General features: G+C 48.5%; 3 protein-coding genes across 14 annotated transcripts; all 3 read right to left on the bottom strand.

Annotated features, from left to right (window-relative positions):
* Positions 1-357: 357 nt before the first annotated feature.
* LOC112269889 lies at positions 358-3,667 on the bottom strand. Of its 8 annotated transcripts, XM_024457361.1 has the most exons (6): positions 3,508-3,667; positions 3,213-3,431; positions 2,866-2,954; positions 2,604-2,761; positions 2,402-2,528; positions 358-1,531 (listed from the first exon to the last, which is right to left on the bottom strand). In XM_024457361.1, exons 5-6 carry the CDS (start codon positions 2,468-2,470, stop codon positions 494-496), a joined length of 1,107 nt encoding a protein of 368 aa, XP_024313129.1. In that variant the 5' UTR covers positions 2,471-2,528; positions 2,604-2,761; positions 2,866-2,954; positions 3,213-3,431; positions 3,508-3,667; the 3' UTR covers positions 358-493. The 8 variants fall into 8 exon arrangements, with proteins under 8 accessions (XP_024313129.1, XP_024313127.1, XP_024313128.1 ...); XM_024457359.1 differs by having other exon boundaries at positions 2,866-3,431; XM_024457360.1 differs by lacking the exon at positions 2,866-2,954.
* Positions 3,668-9,901: 6,234 nt separating this feature from the next.
* Positions 9,902-17,497, bottom strand: LOC106865747. 5 transcript variants are annotated; one of them, XM_024459821.1, is made up of 8 exons: positions 17,248-17,497; positions 16,999-17,179; positions 15,718-15,810; positions 12,374-13,069; positions 12,193-12,278; positions 12,053-12,093; positions 11,819-11,973; positions 9,902-11,106 (listed from the first exon to the last, which is right to left on the bottom strand). In XM_024459821.1, the coding sequence occupies exons 3-8, from the start codon at positions 15,790-15,792 to the stop codon at positions 10,273-10,275; spliced, it is 1,887 nt and encodes a 628-aa protein (XP_024315589.1). In that variant the 5' UTR covers positions 15,793-15,810; positions 16,999-17,179; positions 17,248-17,497; the 3' UTR covers positions 9,902-10,272. The 5 variants fall into 5 exon arrangements, with proteins under 5 accessions (XP_024315589.1, XP_024315586.1, XP_024315579.1 ...); XM_024459818.1 differs by having other exon boundaries at positions 16,999-17,170; XM_024459811.1 differs by lacking the exons at positions 16,999-17,179; positions 17,248-17,497 and adding an exon at positions 16,049-16,318.
* An 881-nt stretch (positions 17,498-18,378) lies between these two features.
* Positions 18,379-21,180, bottom strand: LOC100831385 (phosphatidylinositol transfer protein 3). Its single transcript, XM_003559097.4, has 3 exons — positions 20,682-21,180; positions 19,164-19,459; positions 18,379-19,003 (listed from the first exon to the last, which is right to left on the bottom strand). Exons 1-3 carry the CDS (start codon positions 20,811-20,813, stop codon positions 18,631-18,633), a joined length of 801 nt encoding a protein of 266 aa, XP_003559145.1. The 5' UTR covers positions 20,814-21,180; the 3' UTR covers positions 18,379-18,630.
* Between the last annotated feature and the right edge of the window lie 832 nt (positions 21,181-22,012).

Here is a 22,012-nt window from a genome sequence, read left to right as displayed (position 1 = left end):
CAGGTTGACACATCATTCCATCTTTGGATCAATGGTAGGAGCTTAGCTGGTACCTGTGCAAGATAAGCTCGACTGGCAGTGTTTTTCCAAAGTGCATCATAACCCTGTCCAAAGTGCAAAAGGGGTCCAGCGATTCAAGGAACTGCCATGGAAGGATGTGATTATTTCGTAAGTGTTTCCAAATTGCATTATTACCCTGTCCAATTGTGCACCATGCCAAAACCTCTGCTGTATCAATCATCTGAAAAAAGTGCATTATATAAACTGAGTAGTTTCTTCACAAGGAGAAGCCTACTTCAGTGAGAGGGCAGGAGGCCCCAAAGAAATTTGACTTGCCGTCAACTTTCTATAACAGAATTAATGAAGAAATTGAGCAATAAATGATTGCCTAAAAATAAATAACCATGCAACGAATCGATGCATAGGAGGACAAGTCGAAAAACGAAAACAAACATCAAAACTCAGGCACTAGCTATCATCTAGATACTCATTGCTAGTTGTTGATCATGTCGTAGAAGTCGAGGCCCTTGTCTTCAAGGGCCTTGAAGTCTAAGTTCTCAGCTGGAAGCAGGTTGAGGAGATCATCCCATTCCCAGTCGTAGCCGTCGGATTGATCAATGTCCATGGAGCGGTCGTGAAGCAAGCCAGTCGAACCCCCGGCGCCGTTGTTGACGGCACTGAAGTTGGGGTAGCCAAATGCAACACCTAGCATATGATCGGCAAACCCGGCCGAGTCACCACCTTCGCCTTCAGGTACGTCGACGAGGAACCGGCCATCATGTGCGCCGCGGCCGCCTCCGATGGGCGTAATTTCTTGGCGCAGCATACTGGCGTACATTTCGGTGTAATCCTCGGCGGCCTTGTCGCCTGGGACGGGATAATCTTCGGACATTAAATGGCCCTCGGCTTCCTCTATAGTCAAACTTCTTACTGGGATGGGGCGCTTGGAGGTTTGGCGGATGGAGACAGCCGGCGTCGGTGCATCCACACTCGCTATGTCTTCCTCTGCTCCGGCATGGCTGCTTGCCGGCGTCGATGTTCTTGCAGCATACTTGTGACTGGACTTGTATACCATGCTGATAAGGTCTCGCTCTTTGTCCTTCTCGAGCGAGTACTGCATCATGATCCAGCCGGTGCTTTCTTGTTTACCACCTTTTTCAGGTCTGCTCTTTTTATATGAGAACCTCTTCTTGTTCGCCACAACAGAACTGCCATCGGCGCCTAGGATAGCCTTGCCGCCATCCTCCACATGCCACGTGCCCGCTTCTCCTACCTTGCGCCCCCGCCGGTTTCCGTCCACGCTGACGATGAACCAAGTTTTCTCTCCTCCCACATGCTTGGTTGCCCTACGGTCGTGCTTGAGGCCTTGCACAGCTTCCCAGGGAGGATATGCGTAGGGGTCAAGCTTGTGGACGAACGCAGGTAGGTCGCCGTTGTTGTTCTTCCAGCGACGAAGGATGTCAACCAGTGCGAGCTCACTCAGTACTGGTTCCTTGTTGTTACCATCCTCTCCAGAAGCCGGCGCCGCTACCTGCAAAGCATAGCATCAAATGTTTAGTCCTACGGTAGTACCAACTACCAACCGAAATTAAATTTCTATTACAGCTCGTTTGGCATCCATCATTTGGGCCTAGAACTCTTGAATTCATTTCAAATTCTAGAAACCAACTTGTTTGGTTGGCACGGAATTGTTCACATGAATTCAATCGTCATGGAATCACACTATAACTAACCCAAATTCCTTTCTAAAAGCCATCATTTCTCTGGAATTGTCTCTGTCTCTCTCTCTATACAAATTCATGTGGTAGACAAACATGATTTTTGAACACGAGATTCAAATTCAACCAAATAAAATCCTACCAAAAATTGGATGTCAAACGAGATTGGATGAAACTCCACGAGTCAATAATCTAAATCAGCTTGTTTAACATCCATCATTTCATTTCATTTGATAGAAATGAAATGAAATCCAATTTTTGATAGGATTTCATTTGGTTGAATTTGAATTCCGAGTTCAAAAAATCATATTTTGTGTACCACATGGTTTTGTAGCTAGAGTGAGAGACAATTCTTGAGAAATGATGGCTTTTAGAGAGGAATTGGAGTTAATTATAATGTGATTCCATTAAAAAAAATTAGATTGAATTCCATGCCAACCAAATGAGTTGGTTTCTGAAATTCAAAATAAATTCCAAAATTATAGGCCCAAATGATGGGTGCCAAACGAGCTGTAAACGTAGATGATCTCAAGAGAGGGGATTTAAGTCAATAAACTCATGGCTAGCTGGGAAAAAATAGACCATAAATCTAATGGATCAATGCAGAAAGACATGCACATGCATGCCTGATCACACAGCTAGCAGGGTCTAAGTAAGAACTGAGGAATGGTGAGATTAATTACATGCGGCTCGCAGTTGCCGGTAGTCTCGGCGTCGAGGAAGTTAGCAGCCGCAGCAGCAGAGATCGCCATCCTATGAAGCGCCTGGAGTAGGAGGGAGGCGAGGGGATGGCGGGGCGGAGCTGATTAGCTGGGTAACTGTCGTGGTTAATTTGCGCGTGGATTAGCCAATGCAGAAGGAATATTGATCGAATTAGCTTTGAACCTGTGTGATGAAGGCAACTGGTGAAGTACAATGGTATTTATGCCCTCCGGTTTCGGGGTCGGATGAACTCCGTTTCCGTTGTCGCGGCCGATTAAGCTGCCTTTCGGACGACGGTGCGGCAATCCGACGCCTGTGCCGAGTCTACTTCAGCTTCCGAACTGAAACACACAGAGAGAGGAAAAAGCACGATCAGCTCGATCTGAAACACCCTTCTTTTTTTTTCCTCATGACCTTTGGGCCGATCGATCCAGCTTGAACGAACCAAGAAGCCCACCATCCTCCTGCCCCATTCCTTCTGTCGCCAGTGCGCGCTCCTCGTCGTGTCCATTTAGCCAGTCGCTGGTCACAGGCCTATAAACCAGAAAAGGCGCAAAGCACGGTACATCTATGGCCCAAGTAAAAAAAAACACAGAGAGAGTAAGACGAGACTATTATGCCAAGTATGAAAAGCACGATCAGCTCGATCTGAAACACCCTTCTTTTCCGGCGGTGAGCACGAAGAAAAAATGTGCCTCCATGGCTACTCCGGCGGTCGACGCGATATATACCTCAAAGTAATTAAAATGTAAATGGGCATACGATCGACACAGCACAGGACGATGAACTTACTTGTTACTCGCGCGCAAGTCCGGTGGATTCCGAGGAATGCATGCAAAGATCCCGGCTGCAGTGTTGGCCGTGCTTGTTGCTTTCCGACCAACGTACGGCCGGCGCCGACCGGACGCTCTCTCTTTCTGCATCGAGCTTCGATCGGACCAGGACATCAGGACATGCATGCATGTACGTCGTCTGACCGGCCGCCGCCTGCCTTGCTGTAACCTGTGCGAGCTGAGATGCGATGTGATCATGTGAACCAACTGTTATACGGAGTACAAAGCTAGCTAGGTAGGTAGGGGCGCCTCACCGGAAGGGAAGAAGATGATGGTCGTCATCGGCGGCGCGAGCGGCTGATCGAGGCGCTTCGAGCTCGATATCGCTCTCCATCTCTGGTCTTGCTCCGGCAGCAAGAGCCAGGAAGACGCCTCGCTCCGCAGCAGGTCGTCTGTCTAGTGTCTTTGGGCTCTGGATCTGTTTTTCGATAGTGGTATATGATACTGCACTACCGCAGCGATGATCGAGGCTCGTTGACCACGCTTGCAAAGCGTACGCTTTGCCTTCCAGTGGGAGCAGGGAATCTCCTTGTATTTTAGTAGTAGATGCACTGTGCCAGAGAGCATCGTTCGTATTTAAGTATATACCAAAGTGCACCGTATTATAAGGCTACTAGTGGCCTTGGATTTTTTATATATTGTTTAGAGGGAGTGGCCTTGGATTTTTTTTTTCTATTTTTATTTTTATTTTGGGAGGGACTGGCCTTGGAGTATATACGAAGTATTTTCTTTTTCTGTAGTTTCCTACCTGTACAAGATATATAGTTTTGGGACTTTTCTCTTCTCCTATTGGCCCTAGCGCTTGAGCCATTGATGTGCGGGCCCAAACAAAAGTCTCAAAAATTCCACCGAGCCCGAGATGTAAGACTTAGTCATTCGACTGAGGCCCGCTGGGCATAACGGACGCGAGAAAGAAATACATCTAAGGTTCTGATATTATGGATGAGGTGCAAAATTACTAAACTGCATTATTATTATTTTAAATCGGGCTTTCCCATTTTCCATTCCATAACGAGACGGAAACAACAATTGTCTCTTACAAAACAAAGCAGACGAGAATGGAAAGCGGATCGATTCAGACACCAACAGAAAACCCACTGCAATACAGTCGACTCGGTTGTAAAACTATGGGGCGAAAACCTGCTGCCACCAAAAACTACAACCCTACAGTTCAACAGGCCTCAGACGAAGGCCGAAGTAGCAGAATAACGAAACATCAACCATTATATTACAGACCTAAACTGCATATTTAGATCCTAATTTTTATCATTAGGTCACAACAGGTCCTAAACTTGTTCAGGGGTGCTTGACTGCCCTACGTGATCGAAAAAGCACAGGATACATACACCTCAGCCCAGAGGCCTGAGCGCAGAATATTTCCTAGTGGCCAGGCAAGAGGAGGAGCAGGATTAGCCCAAGGTATACTGGTCCAGATTGGCAGTGCTGAAGCCTAGAACCGAGAAGATTCAGTATCGTCTCCCTGTGATCTCGTTGTGCCGCTGTGGTTGTGGAATCTCTGGAACGCGAACGAACCGAAGGACGGTTCTCTCTGATATCATCCCCGAGCCCTGTTCGTGACATCGGACATTTACCGCTCCTCGTCACTCCACTTGTAACAGCAGCAAAGGCAACAACCACAAATACAGAGTAAATTATAAAAAGTTACTTCCTTCGGCTGGAATTATTTGTCGAAATATTACATGTATTTAGACGCTTTTTAAAACGTAGATACATCCATATTTAGGCAAACTTGAGACAAGTAATATGGGTCGGAGGGAGTATCACATTTGTTGCTAGGGTTCAAAATCAGGTCAAGATTTTTAATCTTTTTTAATTACCACTTTTGTGTCTCGTTGCGATGCTGAGAAGCGCGGCGGCGGCTGCGGCGTGCGGTGTGGCTCAGAGAGGCAGGACGACGGGGCTCGGAACGACGGGGACGGCGCAGGGGCGGCTGCTGGACGGCCAGGAGAGGTGGGAGCACCACCTCCCCCTTCGGCTACGAACAGATAGAGATCTGGGGTTGGATTTGGGCTGAGAAAGGGGAGAACATGTCACTGACAGATGGACACTTGACACGTTGGCGTGCCACGCTGGCCTTACATGTGGGCCAGCTTCGTCAGATTCGGCGCCAAAATCTCTGAACCGAGCGCTTAGTGCGATTAGTCACAGCGAGCCACAAAAATGGTATGGATTAGAAATAGTTAGCAAACTTGACCTGACCTCGAACCCTAGTCACAAATATGGTACTCCCTCGGTCCAACAAAAGATATTTCAAATTTGTTAAAATTTGGATGTATCTAGACATGACTTAGTGTATAGATGCATTCAAATTTAGTCAAAGTTGAGACATCATTTGTTGGACGGAGGAAGTACATTTTTTAATTTACTCACAAATATACGTATGCGTATACCAAGTATGCAGGCGCACATGGGTTGTAATTTCAAAGCGGCAAATATACCCGTGCCAGTATGTACCAGCACATTTCCAACCGTTGGATCCACGTTGAGTCCGTGCGTCAGAGGATATATATCTTGTGGGGGAACATGATATCACGTGGGGAATAGTGAAATCGCGCGCATCTCAACGCGAATCGAACCGTTTGAAAGGTGCCCGTACATACATAGTCGATGGACGTCGATAACAACAGCCTTCCAAAAACATGGAAGAATACTTTGCTACTGAAGCCCAAGGATGGATGAACAGAGCATCTACCCCACATTCTCTACCACACACCTGTCCACTCTCTCTTTTTAATTTCTATGCCTAATTCCTGACTCCTTCCTCTGCCACCCACGTCCTTACTTCTCTCCCATCTCTCTCGTCTCACGGTGTTTGCTTGGTGTGCGCATCTCAGCGAGGAGAAGAGAAGAGAGGAGGGGAGCAGCAGAGCTGAGCCAGAGATGGAGGAACTGAGGAAGCGCTGCCCGCACCTGCCTCTGCCCGCGCCCGCCATGGCTGCTGTACAGACGCAGCCACCGTGGACGCGGCCGAGCTCGTAGCGTCCGACCAGGAGCCAGCCCCGCGACCCCCCGAGGAGGTCCAGTTCGTGCTCGAGCGCGACATCCTGGCCATCCTCTGCATCATCTCCACGCAGCGTCTAGCGCAAGGCTGCCGCCGCCGCGGGTCTCCGTCCCCATCTCCATCGTTGTTATCTCCGTTGACTTGGTAGCTTTTGGATTTTCTGGTGCGAATTTGATCTATGTACCCAAAGGGCGGCGCAGGTGAGGATTGATTTGCGTGATGCCCATGGGGTACTAGAGGATTGAGGAGATACTTAGGTGCTTATCATGTGCTGTGATGTAATTTATTATCGATGGGTCCTTGTTAATTCTCTTGGGCCGCCGTCTTGTTTTTTTTGCTTTTAGATCTTGTAGTTTTTTCTTTGAATGTTTGTGTTGTGATTCTTGAGTAACATCATTACATGACGACATACTAATTATTTGTTTCTTGTTTCTTGGTGATTTTGTGCTGTTACATGATGTATAGTTATGAGTTGATGTACACAGTTTTCATATGACAAGGTACTTACAAACTGTTAAGGTACATATGATGTATCGTACGATGTACTCGTTTTATAAGAGGTACCGACTTTTGATAGATGCTTACACTGTGATTTTTTTTTTATAAATATGATGTACCACATGATGTACTCCTTTCATAAGTCCATGTACACGAGGTACTTAAAAACTGATAAGGTACATGTCATGTACCATAATGTACTAAATATTGACGAGATATTAAGTACTGACAAGGCATTCCTCTTGTAAAAAGAAAAGAATCTGGATATCCGACAAAAAACAAGAGAGGGAGAGAAAAGCAAAAGTTATAAAAACTATACTGTTAATCCCCACTTTTAACTTAAAGTATAATAATTAACTAACAGAGAGAGAGGTGGGAGGGGCAAACTTGTGCACACGAAAGTGGGGGTAGATCTCCCCGGTGGTACCGGCTCGTCGTTACACAGGCTTGAACAGTGGTAGTAGGCACAGCAACACGGCACGATAACCAGTCGCCAATCGCTTGTACCTATCATCTATTTCCTGGCTGAATCTTACAATTTCGTTTTGTTCGTGACAATAAAGGCCAGACATTGGCCGACAAGTCTGTTTACATGTTCAGCGCCTTCCCTGAAAAGGAAAAGAAAGCTTTGTTACAGAAACTTGAGGCGCCAACACTGAGCAGACATTTGGAAATTGGGAATAGCAGCTAGCAGTGATGATATCTAGTCCATGAACGTTCGAAATTGGCTAGTTGGGATGTATGTAAAACCCTTGTGTATGGTAGTTTAGGAAATCAGGAGGCACTGTGCATAGATATGCCAATATATAGAGAGATCTCGTATATAGATGAGAATGTTGGATAAGCACTCGTATTCGTATACGTGCTGAACTCCAATCCGAGTAGAAGTAGAACTAGTTTAGTATCACCGAATAGGATTAGGTAGCTCCTAGTATTTGCACCTATATATACATGTAACCGTCCCCTGTAAACACTACCCAGAAATTTCAGAAAATAAAGAAAAGTAAACAGGCTCGATACGAGCCTGTAGCCATCCAATTGGTTTCGCGTGTGTGCGTACAGCTTAGGCGTGAATACTGCAGCTTCTAATTGATTAGCTTGCTGCGATAATTGATTAGCTTGCTGCGAGTATTGTTGTAAGCGTGCATCTCGCCGGATTCCGTGGGATCGTCGGAAAGTACTCGACGTGTTGCGATCTCCGCGATCTGAACCAACATTTGGTATCAGAGCCTCGTGATTGATACTAGTAACGGGTGATCAAGACCCATGGTCAGGAAAAAGAACCTAACATCTCCAGATGACAGGGGAACCCGTTCGGCCCGATGTGTGACGGGGGAAAATGTTGGGTTTAGTTCCACATCGGAAATTGACTGTGGGGAGCACAACATATAAGGTGGAGCAAACCTCACCTATTGGATCGGTCTTTTAAATTAAGTTAGGATCGAGGCCTTATGTGTTGTGGTCTCCTGCGGACCTGGGACAGTAAGACACCAGTTCAAATACGAGTAGCTGGGCTAAGCCTTTGGGCGCTCTGACAGAGAACACTGTAGCTGCAAATCTGTTACTGGATTTGGATGGCCAATCCCTGGGGCCAGAAAATTTCAGAAAAAGACGCTACAGCTTGCATCCCGTGAAACTTAAAAGCCTTGCTAAACACAGTGCTAGCCGCGGATGCTGCTGACCACTGGCTGGCATTTTGTTGTCATTTTGCAATTTGATATCGGAAAGAGAAGCCCTTTTTATTTACCGAAACAATAGGAGAGTATGATGACACTGTATTTTTTTTAAATGTTTGTTTGCACTTTACAGGTAAAAGGAAACAAAAGAACAATTACAAACTAGCAGGTGTGTCCGGACGTTACTAGGAACCATAAAATGACATATAAACATATTTATTTCTTCCAAATTCTTTATAAGTCTTGCTATTGAGAAGTCGTCTATTTTTTAGTTAGACGTCAGTCGACATGTTAGCCATCAAATCTTAATGCAACACTAACAAGTGTGAGATGACAGAATATGGATGACCATCAGATCTTAAGCAATCGCTTGCGTGTTGTAAAAAACTGCACCAACTTAAATATGACAATGTGAACTGCAATTAACAAGACGCAATCGATTGCTCAGCTCGTGACTGGCTGGCTTGTTGCTTCGTCGGGTCACATACTATCCTAGCTACATGATCCGTTCTCACGCGCCGGAAGAAGTTGACCGCCGGCGCAGGCATCGGTCCCTGAACATGGGGTGGCGGAGGTACTGCGACGACATCGACCACCTTTAGCGGCACCATGTACATCAGCTTGGCCACGGGACGAGCGCCTTGACCCTCTCGGCCTGCATGGCCACGTCGCCGACCATGGTCTGGAGCCTGGCCCCGTCATACCACGCCTGTACCGTCTCCGGCGGCCTCGCGCTCGGCCCCAGGTCGATCTCCTCGTCCAGCTCCTACGGTCCTACCTAGCCCCGGGTCGAGCTGATGGTGCGGCCGCGGCGCCGATCCCGCTTTGCTAGACGGGGGGTTCCTAGGGCGGGGTTGCGGCTAGGGTGCCAAGGTAGAGAAACTCGGTGCGGCAGGGCGGCGGATGGTGGAAGACCGTGTAGCGAGCTCTGTGGCGGCGGTGTCGGCACTCGGCAGGGCCGCGAGCTTCGGCGGATCCCGCAGCGGAGGAAACGCCCAGCGCCCGCTCGGGGAGACGGGAGGCCGGGGAGAAGAGGGAGCAGAGGAGGGGAGGCCGCGGCTACACGGGCGAGAGAGAGATGGGATCGGGATGAACGTGGCCGAGAAAGATGCGATCGAGATAACGCGGTGGCATGCATGTGTAATTTGGGGTCGGTGGCAACCGTTGTAATTTCGATGAAAAAACCTACGAACGTGTGCCATCACCACCGTTTGTAATTTACTAATAGATAGTAATAGATAAGTGTCTGATCTGATCATCTGACCACTCCTCCTGAAATTGATTCTCATGCTTTGCTTTGATCCTACGAGAAACCATACTTCCAGGCAAATCCCAGCAAGTCTGAGATGTTATCACTGATTTGCAAATCAGTGCAATTCAGGTAACTGCTGTGGAAGGATCTGATGATTAAGTTGTTCAGAAGAATGCATTACAGCACTGTCCAATTGTGCACGATGCCAAAACCTCTGCTGTATCAATCATCTAAAAAATGCCTCTATATAAACTGAGTAGTTTTTCCACAAGGAGAGAGAGACCTACTTCAGAATGAGGGGGCAGGAGCCCCCAAGAAAGTTGACTTGCAACTTGCTGTCAACTTTCTATTACAGAACTAATGAAGAAATTGAGCAATAAGTGACTGCCTAAAAAACCATGCAACGATAGATGCATAGGAGGACAAGTCATGGAACAAAAACAATCATCAAAACTCAGGCACTACTAGCTAGCTAGATACTCATCAATGTCTTGAAGCAGCTACAAGATACTCATTAAACTGTAAGGCGAAGTCGAGGTCGATGTCTTGAAGGGCATTGAAGTCCAAGTCCTCAGCTTCGAACCTGGTTGAGGAGACCAACCCAGTCGAAGTTGTCTGATTCATCATCAATGTCCATTGAGCGGTCGTCGTGAACCTGACGCTCACTGCCACCAGCAGCCAAGCCAGTCGAACCAGCGGCGCCGGTGTCGGGGTACTCAAAGGCACGAGCGGCCGACCCCCCGGCACCGTTGTTGAAGTTGGGGTAGTCAAAGGCACGAACGACAAAGCCAGTCGAACCCGCAGCGTCGTTGTTGAAGTTGGAGTAGTCAAATGCGCCATCGGCGTTGTTGTTCGCACTGAAGTCGTAGTGGCGAAATGCATCAGTGGCCGAATCCCCGGCTCCGACGAGAGATCTGCGGGCACTGTCCTTGAGAGCGAACTGGTGAAGGTCGGTTTCCTCCAGAACACGGCAAGGTGCACTGGCGGGCTCCGCCACCATGCCAGCTTCAGGTCCCTGCTGCCCGGCAACTTGAGGAGCTGCAAAACTGGCGGGAAACTCGTGGGCTCCAACAAGCACCTCCAGATTGTCGCCAACACCTGGCATATCGGCAAACCCGGCCGAGTCACCACCTTCACCTTCAGGTATGTCGAAGAGGAACCCATCATGTGCGCCGCCTCCGATGGGTGAAATTTCGTCGCCGTTAAGCATATCGGCGGCGAAGATTTTGGTGTAATCCTCGGCGGCCTTGTCACCTCGGACGGGATAATCTTCGGACATGAAATGGCCATCGGTTTCCTCTAGAGTAATGGGGCACATGCCCGTCTTTTCCTGACGGAGTCTCTTCACGCCTGAGCTGGAGGCCGCGGTGAAAGTCACTGGAAGTGCTGATTGCACCATCATTTCCTGCTTTTTCGAAGCAAAACAAAAGAAAAACGAACAGTTAGCACCGTCACTCCCTCCTTTTGCACAATCACTGCACATTGGGTTATACTGTAGCCATATAATTTTATTTTATTTTTTATCAAAGGGAACTCCCCCAGTTCCATACTTCCATTAATGAAACCATAGACAGCTACAGATATTCTCAGCCAACCGGCAGAGTTAAAGAAAGGAAAAAAAAGAGTGCAAGTATGAAAACCCAGCTACATTCAGAACGCAACTGGGCAAAGAATTAACTGTCGAGCCACAGGAGACAGTTACAGAACGTCCACACACAGGCGCGAAATCGCTGGACAGCTAAACGAACAGCAGCAGAAAGTAGCCATATAATTAGTGGAGCATATTTTATTTACTGTGGCAGGGGAATATATGTTGAGTATCTCTGGGCATCCATGCAGTAAACAACATAAGTGATTAACGAATGACGGCTCAGCTAGCTGAGACTACTAACAAAAAAACTCCATATATGTATTGTACAGTACTGCGGCATCCCTTTGCTAGCTAGAGTAATATACCATATGCAGCAGTAACAGTATTTCCTCCATCCCGTAATTCTTGTCGTTGTTTTAGTTCAAATTTGAACTAATTAAAACCACAACAAGAATTATGGAATGGAGGGAGTAATACGTAGTACGACAACAACGACAGAATTGAACCACAAGTGAAGCATATATACCCGGAGTACTCTTTTGGGGAGCTCATTTAAATAGTCAGACAGAATTGTTGTAGACATGCGGTTGCACAAACGAAAAAGGAGATGTCGCGCGCTATCAGTCAACTCTTTTGTCATCACGACATTTTTAATAAGCACGTCCAACCGACTGAATGCATCTGCAGTGAGGAGGACCATGTCTATGAGAATAACTAGCTTGTTAATTTGTGCAAAACAGCAGATGGACGAAAGACGTACCTGAAACGATGGAAATATCCAACCCAAGATCATGAGTCATCCTGTGGATGCACAGGAAAAGCAAAAGAAAAGAACTGTTAGCACTGCATTGTGCATTCACGCTACGCAAGTACAAAGGAGAAGGAACTGCATTCACGCACGTGAGATAAATGGCTTTAGCAGCGACGAACTCTTGGATTTGGCAAGCTTCTTTCAAGTCGTCGCAGTGAACCGCCTTCCCTGCAGCCTGCACCCAGCAATACACGGAATTTGATGCAACGGCAGCATAACACAACACATACAGAGCTGTAGTAAAATCGAAGTTATACGTACGACTCTAACCTGCACGAGTAAGTCATGGACGATGGTGTGAGTGAGGCAGCTGAGTCGAGTAGCAGCGCTACCTGTATTTTCCCCGTCCTGCGAATCCTCCGCCACAGCCAGAGCAACGGCCTTGCGCTTCTGCGCAGCCGCAGCCCTCGGCCTTGCTGGCTTGGAGGTTTGGCCGACGGAGACAGCTGCCACGGTCGATGTTTTTGCAGCATAATCGTGACTGGACCTGTAGATCATGCTAATGACGGGTCCCTTTTTGTCATTCCCGAGCGAGTACTGCATGTTTATCCACCCAGTGCTTATTGCTTTACCTCCCTTTACAGGTGACTTTTTATATGAGAAGCTTGTCTTGCTCCCCACGGACTTGCCGTCAGCGCTAAGGACAGGCCGGTCGGCTCTCTCCAGGTGCCACGTGCCTGCTTCTCCAACCTTGCGCCCAAGCAGCAGCCGCTCTCCGTCCTCGCTGACGACGAACCAGGCTTCTTCCCCTCCTCCCCCATACCTGGTGGCCCTAAGCGCGGGCTTGAGGCCTTGGACGGCTTCCCAGGGGGGACACGCGTACAGGTCAATGTGGTGGACGAACTTAGGTAGGCTTGCGTCGTCTTTGTTGTCGATCCAACCGCCAAGGTAGTTTATCACATCGAGCTCACTCAGTACTGGTTCCTTGCCAGCACCATCCTGATCTCCAGAAACTGGCGCCGCTGCCTGCACAGCAAAACACGAGTACGTCGTGTTACTTAAACCCCGTCGGTGGAGATGATTTTTACAGCTACGTACGTACCTCCATCTCTAAATACTATAAAAAGTCATATATATAGCTTTGTCCTAACAAGTCATATTAAACTTTTGCTACGTTTATTTATAGAGAAAAACATACTACTAACATTAGCTAAAATATCAAATAAGTATGATACAAAAATGTATATACCATACTAACATCTACAGCAGCGGAGCCAGGAATTTCTCACGCTCCGGGCCAAAATAGCTTGGACTAAAAAATTTCCAAGACAATTGATAAAATTTGGACATGATCTCAATTGTTCAAGCACTGAGGTAATACATAACAAAAGGTAACATATGCAATAATATATGATACTTCCTCCGTCCTGAATTAACTGACGTGGATTTGTATAAGAATCTAAACAAATTCACGTTAGTTAATTTGGGACGGAGGGAGTACAAAAGATAGTACCAAATCAAATGGTTGATTGATCCGAGGCTCCCGTGATCACATATCCAAGACTAGAATCAATGAATCAATGCTAATTAACTCAACAAGGCGGTAAACCAAGGGGAATCACTCTGGACCATCATGGCAAGATGACCAAGACCATTACATCATGAGATGTGCATGAGCTCTTGCTTCAGAAATGACTAATTCCAGTTGGTTTATAAGGACTTTCACACACAAAAAAGTTGGTTTCTAAGGATAAAAGTAACCTCAGCATACATGTTAGCAAGATCAACTAGCTTGCCTTCATTGTAATTGGCAAAAGACTTCCTTGGATCAAGACAAGCAATCTGAAGGTAATAAAATCAAACGACATGAAATTTGAGGGAGAGAGGGAGCAACAGAGGAAGGCAGGGGGCAACCGCTTGGGGATTTCAGCTTCAGGATTTGGGGGCAGCTGGTCGGGGAAGACAATGTCTTGGGGGAGAGACATTCGCCGGTCAGGAGAGCACAGGAGATACGGTCGCCGGCATGTCAGGCGACGGCCGGACGGCGAGTTCCTGACCTAGCTGGTGGCGGTGCGGGGCCAGCGAAGGAGGTGAGTCTGGGCGGGCAGCAGCCAGGGCCTAGGCGCGGCTAGCAGACCAGGTCCCCAGCATCGTGGCCGGCGGCGTGCGGCGGCGCTGCCCCTCTCGACCTCTCTCTGGCTCCATCATCGTGTTTGCTTGTGTTTTCTTTGGCAGATGGCAAGTCACCCTGGGCTGTGCTGGGCTGGCTGGCCTGGCCTGGTGGGCCCCAACGCCCCATGCCAAACCTAAATTTTCTTTTCTTTTAGCCTTAAAATTTGGGCCACGCCCCAGGCCGTGGCCCGTGTTGTCTGGGGCCTGGCTCAGCCTCTATAATACGGAGTACATCTATAATAATATCTAATAAGACACGATCTCGATGCCTCTTTGAGAGACGAGAAGAAGAAAAATCCTAACCCTTGCCCTCTCGGTTCATTGAGTCCTTTTCCTGGCTGTTGAGAGTGAGAGGAGAGCAACGGAGAGAGCCAGCACACGTCCACAAGCAGAGGCGAAAAGAGAGGAAGAAAAAGGGCTTATTTTGTGCTCCTAGACTGGTGTTGAGGAGTTTTTTAATGTAAATCATTTCTTGTGCATGTGATTGTGTTTATTCCACTCTTTACTTTTGGTTGTGTACTTGTGTCTGTCGTCAAAGTTCAGTACGAGTTGAAGGCGTTGTGTTTTGCATATATATTGGCCGTGTCGGTAAACTGGTGCCAGCCCAAGCCCCCAACAAAATCAAGGCATGGCTCGTGCCTTCTCTTTTTATTTGGACATGTACAATGGTTGATAAGACCGTTTTCTCTTATGTGTTCCACGTTATTTAAATAAGACAGCAAAACATGTCGTACAATAGGTCATCTCTTAATGCCATATCTTACAATTAATGCCTAGATGAATAAAATTAATCAAATAAATGTTAAGAAAAGTGAAATCTAATACAATATGGATTTTGCTTTTTCTTGTCCTTCTTGTGAAGAGATCTAAGAGAAGGCTCGTGCCTTTCTTCACATCTCTTTCTTCCACGTCAGCAATTATCATACGTGACAACTTTAAGAAAAGTCGGATGTCATCCCATTGTGCATGGCATTACTATTTCTTTGGACTCACGCACAAAAAAAAAAGACCTGGACGTTTCTTACAGTTACAGGGCTGCCTGCAATGTGCATATATACATACACACACAAGCAGCAATCCTAATTAGATTCCATGAGTAATTAAACCCGAAGGACTCAACTAGCCTCAAGCAAAGTAGTACTTACCTAGCTAGCTAATTAAGGTAGGATAAACTAATCCGCATGGACTGCAAGTACTAATCCGACGACAAAGGATAGCAGAGTAATCTAACCGGAGATGATCTCAACACCCCATGACTAGTTTGTGTACGGCTGGGGGGGAAACCATGCATGATTGGAGCACGATAAAGGATAGCAACGCATAGCATCAAGAATATTGATTGATCTAATTTAATCGGAGATGATCTCAAGAAAAGAAAAACAAAAGGTGGATTTAGGTGTCTGACTTGTACTTTGTACGGCCAGGGGAAAATAGAACATTAAAGTAAATCAACGGTTAGTTAGAACTGACTTGTACTTTATCCAACGACGAAGGATGCTTACCACATCGAGCTCACTCAGTGGTTCCGTGATGTTACCATCCTGTCCAGAAGCCGTCGCCGCTGCCTGCTCACTCATTGGTTCCTTGTTTAGCAACTACTTTAGGTTAACCAAAATTGAGATTAGGGCTGCGGAGATGGTAGCTTCTCAAAGAAACCCTCAAAATTAAAAAGTTGGTTCACGGTATCCAAAACAAATTAATTGCAGGCCCAAATGATGGGAACCAAACAAAGTGACTGACTTAATTTGCATGGTGGGGGAAAAAACAAATTACACCAACTGCAACAGCTAGCAGATCCAAGTATAGAAGAAGGAAATGACGAGGTCGTATTACCTGCCGCTCGCTGCTCGCCTCCACGCCGGGGAAGCCGACGTCGACAGCAACAGCTTCGCTCGGGCTCGATTCCGCAACGGAAGAGATCGCCATTCTTCGGCTCTGCCAATGCCGATCGAGGGCGTGGAGGAGGGCGACGCGATTGCGGGGGCAGAAGAAGCTGAGCTAGTGTTTTTTATAAGCTGAGGAGGGCGTATTGCGCGTCGTGGTCCGGAGGGCAGAATCGTAAAAACAGGGAGTGACGTGTTTTTTATAAGGCCGACGTGGCCTTATAAGGCCGACGTGGCCTTATAAAAAACACGTCACTCCCTGTTCGGACCCCCTAACTTCACCGCTTCGGACCGCCGATTTAGCATTGGCTTCGGATGAGTCGGAGAACACACGTGAGCCGACGGCCAGTTTGGCGCACCTCACTCCGGCCGGGCCTAAAAATCCAGCTTCAGTACTACTAGTACTCTTTTTTTCTTTCTGACCTTTGGGCCGATTGATCCAGCTTGAACGAACCAACAAGCCCACCATCCTCCAACCCCATTCCTCGGCCCAAAAATCTTTCCTTCTGTCGCCAGTCCATTTAGCAACTCGCTGGTCACAGGACTAGAAACCAGAAAAAGCCCAACGCAGGGTCCATTAATGGACTAAGCCAAAAAAAAAGGAGAGAGAGAGTGGTTAACAAGTGAACAGGGAATTTAGTTAATTTATTCGGTGGCGTCATGGTCTTTGCCTACCGACTATTCTTCTACATACAGAGCACACAGCCTGGCTCAAGTGTTTTTTTTCGGGTTTTTTTTCAAAAAGAGGAGAGAAGACAGCCAGCCGCGCGAGCTCGATCTGAAACACCTTTCTTTTCCGGCGGCTATTCCGGCGGTCAGAGCGATATATACCTCAAAGTGATTAAACGTACGCAAATGTAATTAAATGGGCGCACTACGTACACAGCACGATGAACTTACTTGTTACTCGCGCACAAGCTAGTCCGGTGGATCCGACGAATGCATGCAAGATCCCGGCAGCAGTGTTGGCCGTGCTTGTTGCTTCATCAGGCCAACGTACGCCCGGCGCCGACCGGCTGCTCTCTCTTTATGCATCGAGCTTCGACCGGACCGGCCGGCTGCCTGCTGTAACCTGTGCGAGCTGAGATGCATCAGATGTGAAACCAACTGAAATACAAAGCTAGCGGGAGGTAGGTTGGGGCGCCTCACCGGAAGGGAAGAAGATGATGGTCATCGGCGGCGCGGAGCTGCTGAGAGCTTCGACCTCGACCCCGCGCGCTCTCCGTCTCTGGTCTTGCTCCGTCAGTCATGCAGTGCAGCCTGCAGGGAGAAGACGCCTCACTCCGGCTTCAGCAGGTCGTCTGTCTTTGGCTCCGCCTCTGTTTCTCGGTAGTATCGTATGCAGCAGCGATCGATGATCGAGGCTGACCACGCTCGCAAAGCTTTGGCGCTTTGCGTTCCAGTGGGAACAGGGAATCTGTTGTATTTTACTAGTAGATGCCATCGTCGCATCGTACGTATTTAAGCATAGATTAACTAAGGGCATCCTCGACAGCAAAGGAGGAGCAGTACCGGGACTGGTATCCTCAACATAAAACTCCAACCTCTTTCCCACGGCCCAGGCATCTAGGCGATAGGCTAGAGGGAAGCCTGTCTTTTTCCACGACCCAAGGGTTTGTCAAAACCTGCTGTAGTCATGCAAAAAATAGTGCTCCAACTTCTTTCCCAAAGGCCTATGCCAGATAGGCGATCCCAATGCACAGGATACAGAGTACAGAGGCCTGAGCGCTAAATATTTCTTAGTGGACAGGCAAGAGGAGGAGCAGGCTTAGCCCAAGGTATACGGGGCCAGATTGGCGGCGCTGAAGCCCAGGACCGTGAAGATTCAACATGAACCCGAACGAGCCGGAGAAGGGTGACTAATTGCTCTCTGGACTCATCCCCGATCCCTGTACTTACCAGTCCTCAGCACTCCACTTGTAATAACAACAGCAAAGGCAGCAGCCACACATGTACGCATGCACTTAACCGGAGCACACGATATGCATGGTCGATCGATCCTCGAGTGTGCGACAGGGCAGGGACCTACCTGTCGAGATTAATTTCCGCCAGTAATTGAATCTCAGGAACAGTGATCCGTGGTACGTATCGTGCCGGTACGTGCAACCCCCAGTCGCCAAAGTGGCTCCCATCTGCCTACCATGGACCGGCCTGTACTGCGCCAGATCTCATAAATTGTGTCTACTTCTATACAGTCAGCACAGCACATAAGGGAGTAGTTCACAGGTCGACAGAGAACAGTACGTCGTCTCAAAGCCAGATGGATCTAGTAGATCGCCATGGAAATCAATTTTTGAACCTACACATTTCATGCATGTGCCACTGCCCATATTTTTGCCAGACAGCCAGCCAGGGACCAACCCTAACTTCCAACAACTTCAATTCAGAATTAACCATCCGTACACGGTTCGTACTACTCCACGTACCCAGTACTTGCTTAAAAAGTGGGTCTACATTCACGTATACTTCTTGCACACAAATTAATTAACCGGGCCACACCCACAACTCTCACGTGACCGACCGACCAGTCAATTAACTGGCCGTCGTCGTCGACGGCGGGGACGTGGAGCTCCTCGCCGCCACGTACCCCTGCAGCTTGAGCTTCCCGCCGTACATCTCGGGCAGCTGGGCCTCGTCGACGGCGTCCCGGAGCGCGGCGTCGAGGTCGGCGTCGGCGACGAACACGAACTTCTTCTTGGTCTTGTCGTCGATGAACGGGTACACCATCCGCCACGCCGCCATGAACACCCGCGGCACGTGGATCAGGAACACCCGCCCCAGCCGCTCCGGGTAGTAGCTCTGCATGATGTCCAGCGCCGCCACGTAGGCCCGGATGTCGCAGTTCGCGTACCCCCACCCTTTCAGGTCCGCCACCGCCGCAAACTTCTCCTGCCCTGCCGGCAACCTAGTCGCCGATCCACACAAATCCATCAATTATACTCTCTCCGTCTCAAAATAAGTGATGTGGATTTGTAGAAGAATTTATGCAAATCCAAATCACTTAGGCGACTTAGAGCAATATGCATGTGTGTACATTCATACAGTTGATGGATCTACGTGGATACCTGGTGCAGGTGCGGTCGATCACGTAGGCGACGAAGCGTTTGAACTCGTCGAGGTCGCGGCGGGAGGGGAGGTGCCGGGCGCCGATGACGTATACCATGGGGCGGCCCTCCTTGTCGTGGCCCTGCATGTAGAGCTTCTCCTGCGCGAGCTCGTTGCGCACCTCGTCGTCGGTGACGTCGCCGCGGGGCTTCGCCGTCCGCTTCCAGGCGAGGTACTTGAGGAACATCGCCGACGCCTTGCCGATGTTGTGGTCCCTGGCGCGCAGGAACCGCCGCAGCATGAAGTCGTCCTCCTCCTGTTTTGATGATCCAAATCCATGAATTAATCAACAGTTGGATCGACGTCCACGTCCATGGCAGATAGTTATTATAGAATTTTTTTTGCGAACAATTGATCGAGACTATTGCTAGCCACACGTGCCACACTACTTATTATTGTTCATGAGTCATGATATATGACGTGCATCTTGAGGACGTTGGACATCATTTAGAGTTCTCCATCATTTATGATGGACTTTTCTCACACCACGAGCCATGTACGGTTGGATCGATGAAATTAAGCCCCACTCCACCCGTGTCAATAAATACACTCAGCGCTTCCCCACCAGCAATGTGATCGACGTGCACAGTACTCCAGCTCTAAGTTTTCCATCGCAGAATGTACTCGAAATATATTTTATCTTCTTTAGAAATAGAAGAAATAGAGAGGGTCTATTCTCCAGTCAACTAGAGGCGAAATGACTGCTCAAAAACCGCAGTTTTCTGAAATTTACTCTAGAACAATGTCGATCTAGTCATTAATGTCACTCTATGTAATTAGCTTGTAAGCCAATGTTTTGGTCATGTCTGTCGCCTGCCTTTGTTTTTAAAACTCGGGTGTACGTGTGCATCCGATGGAGAACGCAAAGGGTCTAAAAGTTTTTACCTTTGTTTTTTGGAAACAAAAAGGACTAATCAATCTGGTCCATGAGTGTCGAGTGTCGACCAGTGTGCACTGAAACTCTGAAAGAGATAGGCAGCTGCACTGCAGAGGCAAGAGCGCACACCACACACCTGGCAGCTACCTCGTGGACGCACGCTCACTCCCTTAATCCCTTTGGCATTTTGGAGGCCAACCGCAAACTACCCGTACCTTAATCGTTGCTTCTGCCTGGCTCTTAACTACCAAGAGAGACCGCTGAACCACCCGTAGCTAGCCTCCTCCTAAATGAGAAAAGCGTGGCCGGCCCGGCCGGCCATCGTCAATGCTCCCCAAAAGCGAATGAATCATGAATGACCCAACGGTGGGTTCTAACATTTTTGCTATAGTTGATTTACTCTTGATTTCTATTGGCGGCTTGAGTTGATCCATCTTGATTATCTGGTCACTGGTTAACTAATTAACCACTGAAAATGCATACGCCGGCTAATCTGGACGATGTTTCCTGGCTAAGAACTACTCCAGCATACTGCCCAATTACCCATTTCAAGGAGGAGATGCGGAGATGGAGGATGGATGGATGATATCAACTTAATTACCTTTGATGCAGGGTCCTGGGCCTCGACGACGGCCCTCAGCTCGCCCACCTTCTTCCACTCCGCCGGGTCGTCGCCGGCACCGCCATGGCCGCCGTTCTGCTGCTTCGCCTGCTCATCAGCCCCGCAATCCATGCCTGCCTCCTCGGTCGATGGATCTGGATCGAGGGAACGAGCGATTGACTGATTAAGGGACGCCGGCCTTAAGGGATTGCTACGGCTTCAGTTGATGCAGAGGAAATGAACTCAGCAAATCGGCCGGCAACGGGTGGCTAGCTAGCTAGGAATCAAGCGGCCTCGGCTTTTATATATAGCAGGAGATCCAAGTGCTGCCTTGGTGCGTGAGAGAGTGAGAGCTGTGGTCTCAGCTGGATGGAAGTGGAACCACCAGTGAGAGAGCCTGCAGAGGAGGGAGAGACGATAGGAGGAGGAAAGCTGTGTTGCGCTGTGCTGTCTGGAACTGAAAAGGCTGTGTGTTTCTTTCAGCCCGTCCCCGTCGATCGCCCGACTACTTATGGCGGCCATCCGTCCGTCGGTGTGTACCGAAACGATCGAAATGGACACACACCGGTTCGATCTTCCATCTGCATTAAAAAATGGCGCGATCGGATTAAATTCAGTGTCAAGTGCTGCACTGTTTGCTGTTGGCGTGTCAGCGCCGATCGATCAATCTACTGACTTAATGTGGCAGGTCGATCATCCAAAACAGCGATCTGTCGCTCTCTCGAGACGTGATCGCATTCAGGCCTCGCATTGTATATGTCACATACGGTATACTTGTGGTAGTACGTACTCCATATCGAGTCTACCCCATACCGACGAAAAGTCTCGGTTAAACCAGCATTCTGATGAGGGAGGTAAAGCAGAGGAGGAGAGGAGGACCGGCACGAAATTTTAACAGCCGCGAGAAGCTGGCGAGGTCGATCGATCTCAGCGGCCCCGTTTTGCTCGTGCCATTTGCCCATCACAACTAGCTGGAGTACATTAATTGGTGGTCGACACGTACGTACGTGTAGGATTCAGCAGCAGCGGCGCAACCACCATTATGCTGCTGCTGCTGCTGCTGCTGCTGCTCCATCTCTTCTCATCAACGCCTGCGCACGGCGTGGCGAGCCAATCCAGGTATGGTTCGTACAGCTCGCTGTGGCCTGTGCAGTGCCGTGTCTGTGTGTGTTCTAGCACTACAGCAGCGTGTTTGTTTTAACCAGCCTAATTAATTAGGAGCTGAGATTGCTATACACTAGCTGGAGTAGCCACCACCAGCAGCAGTATACTTCCGTTTGGTGCAGTTAACCTTGGATTCAATTAAGATGCATGCATTTGATACGGGAGGT

This window comes from Brachypodium distachyon, chromosome 1 (assembly GCF_000005505.3).
Source record: "Brachypodium distachyon strain Bd21 chromosome 1, Brachypodium_distachyon_v3.0, whole genome shotgun sequence".
Lineage (NCBI taxonomy): Eukaryota > Viridiplantae > Streptophyta > Magnoliopsida > Poales > Poaceae > Brachypodium > Brachypodium distachyon.
This window is presented reverse-complemented; position numbering and strand designations above follow the sequence as displayed.

Coding starts and splice junctions, on each gene's coding strand:
- LOC106865747 (XM_024459811.1), bottom strand. CDS start 16,141: ATGGCGATCTCTTCCGTTGCGGAATCGAGCCCGAGCGAAGCTGTTGCT. Junction 13,070..15,717: donor CACTGAGTGAGCTCGATGTG/GTAAGCATCCTT, acceptor TTTGCTGTGCAG/GCAGCGGCGCCAGTTTCTGG. Junction 12,279..12,373: donor TCCATGACTTACTCGTGCAG/GTTAGAGTCGTA, acceptor TGCTGGGTGCAG/GCTGCAGGGAAGGCGGTTCA.
- LOC100831385 (XM_003559097.4), bottom strand. CDS start 20,813: ATGGATTGCGGGGCTGATGAGCAGGCGAAGCAGCAGAACGGCGGCCAT. Junction 19,460..20,681: donor CCCAGGACCCTGCATCAAAG/GTAATTAAGTTG, acceptor TCATCAAAACAG/GAGGAGGACGACTTCATGCT. Junction 19,004..19,163: donor ATCGACCGCACCTGCACCAG/GTATCCACGTAG, acceptor ATCGGCGACTAG/GTTGCCGGCAGGGCAGGAGA.
- LOC112269889 (XM_024457365.1), bottom strand. CDS start 2,470: ATGGCGATCTCTGCTGCTGCGGCTGCTAACTTCCTCGACGCCGAGACT. Junction 1,532..2,401: donor CCGGCAACTGCGAGCCGCAT/GTAATTAATCTC, acceptor TATGCTTTGCAG/GTAGCGGCGCCGGCTTCTGG.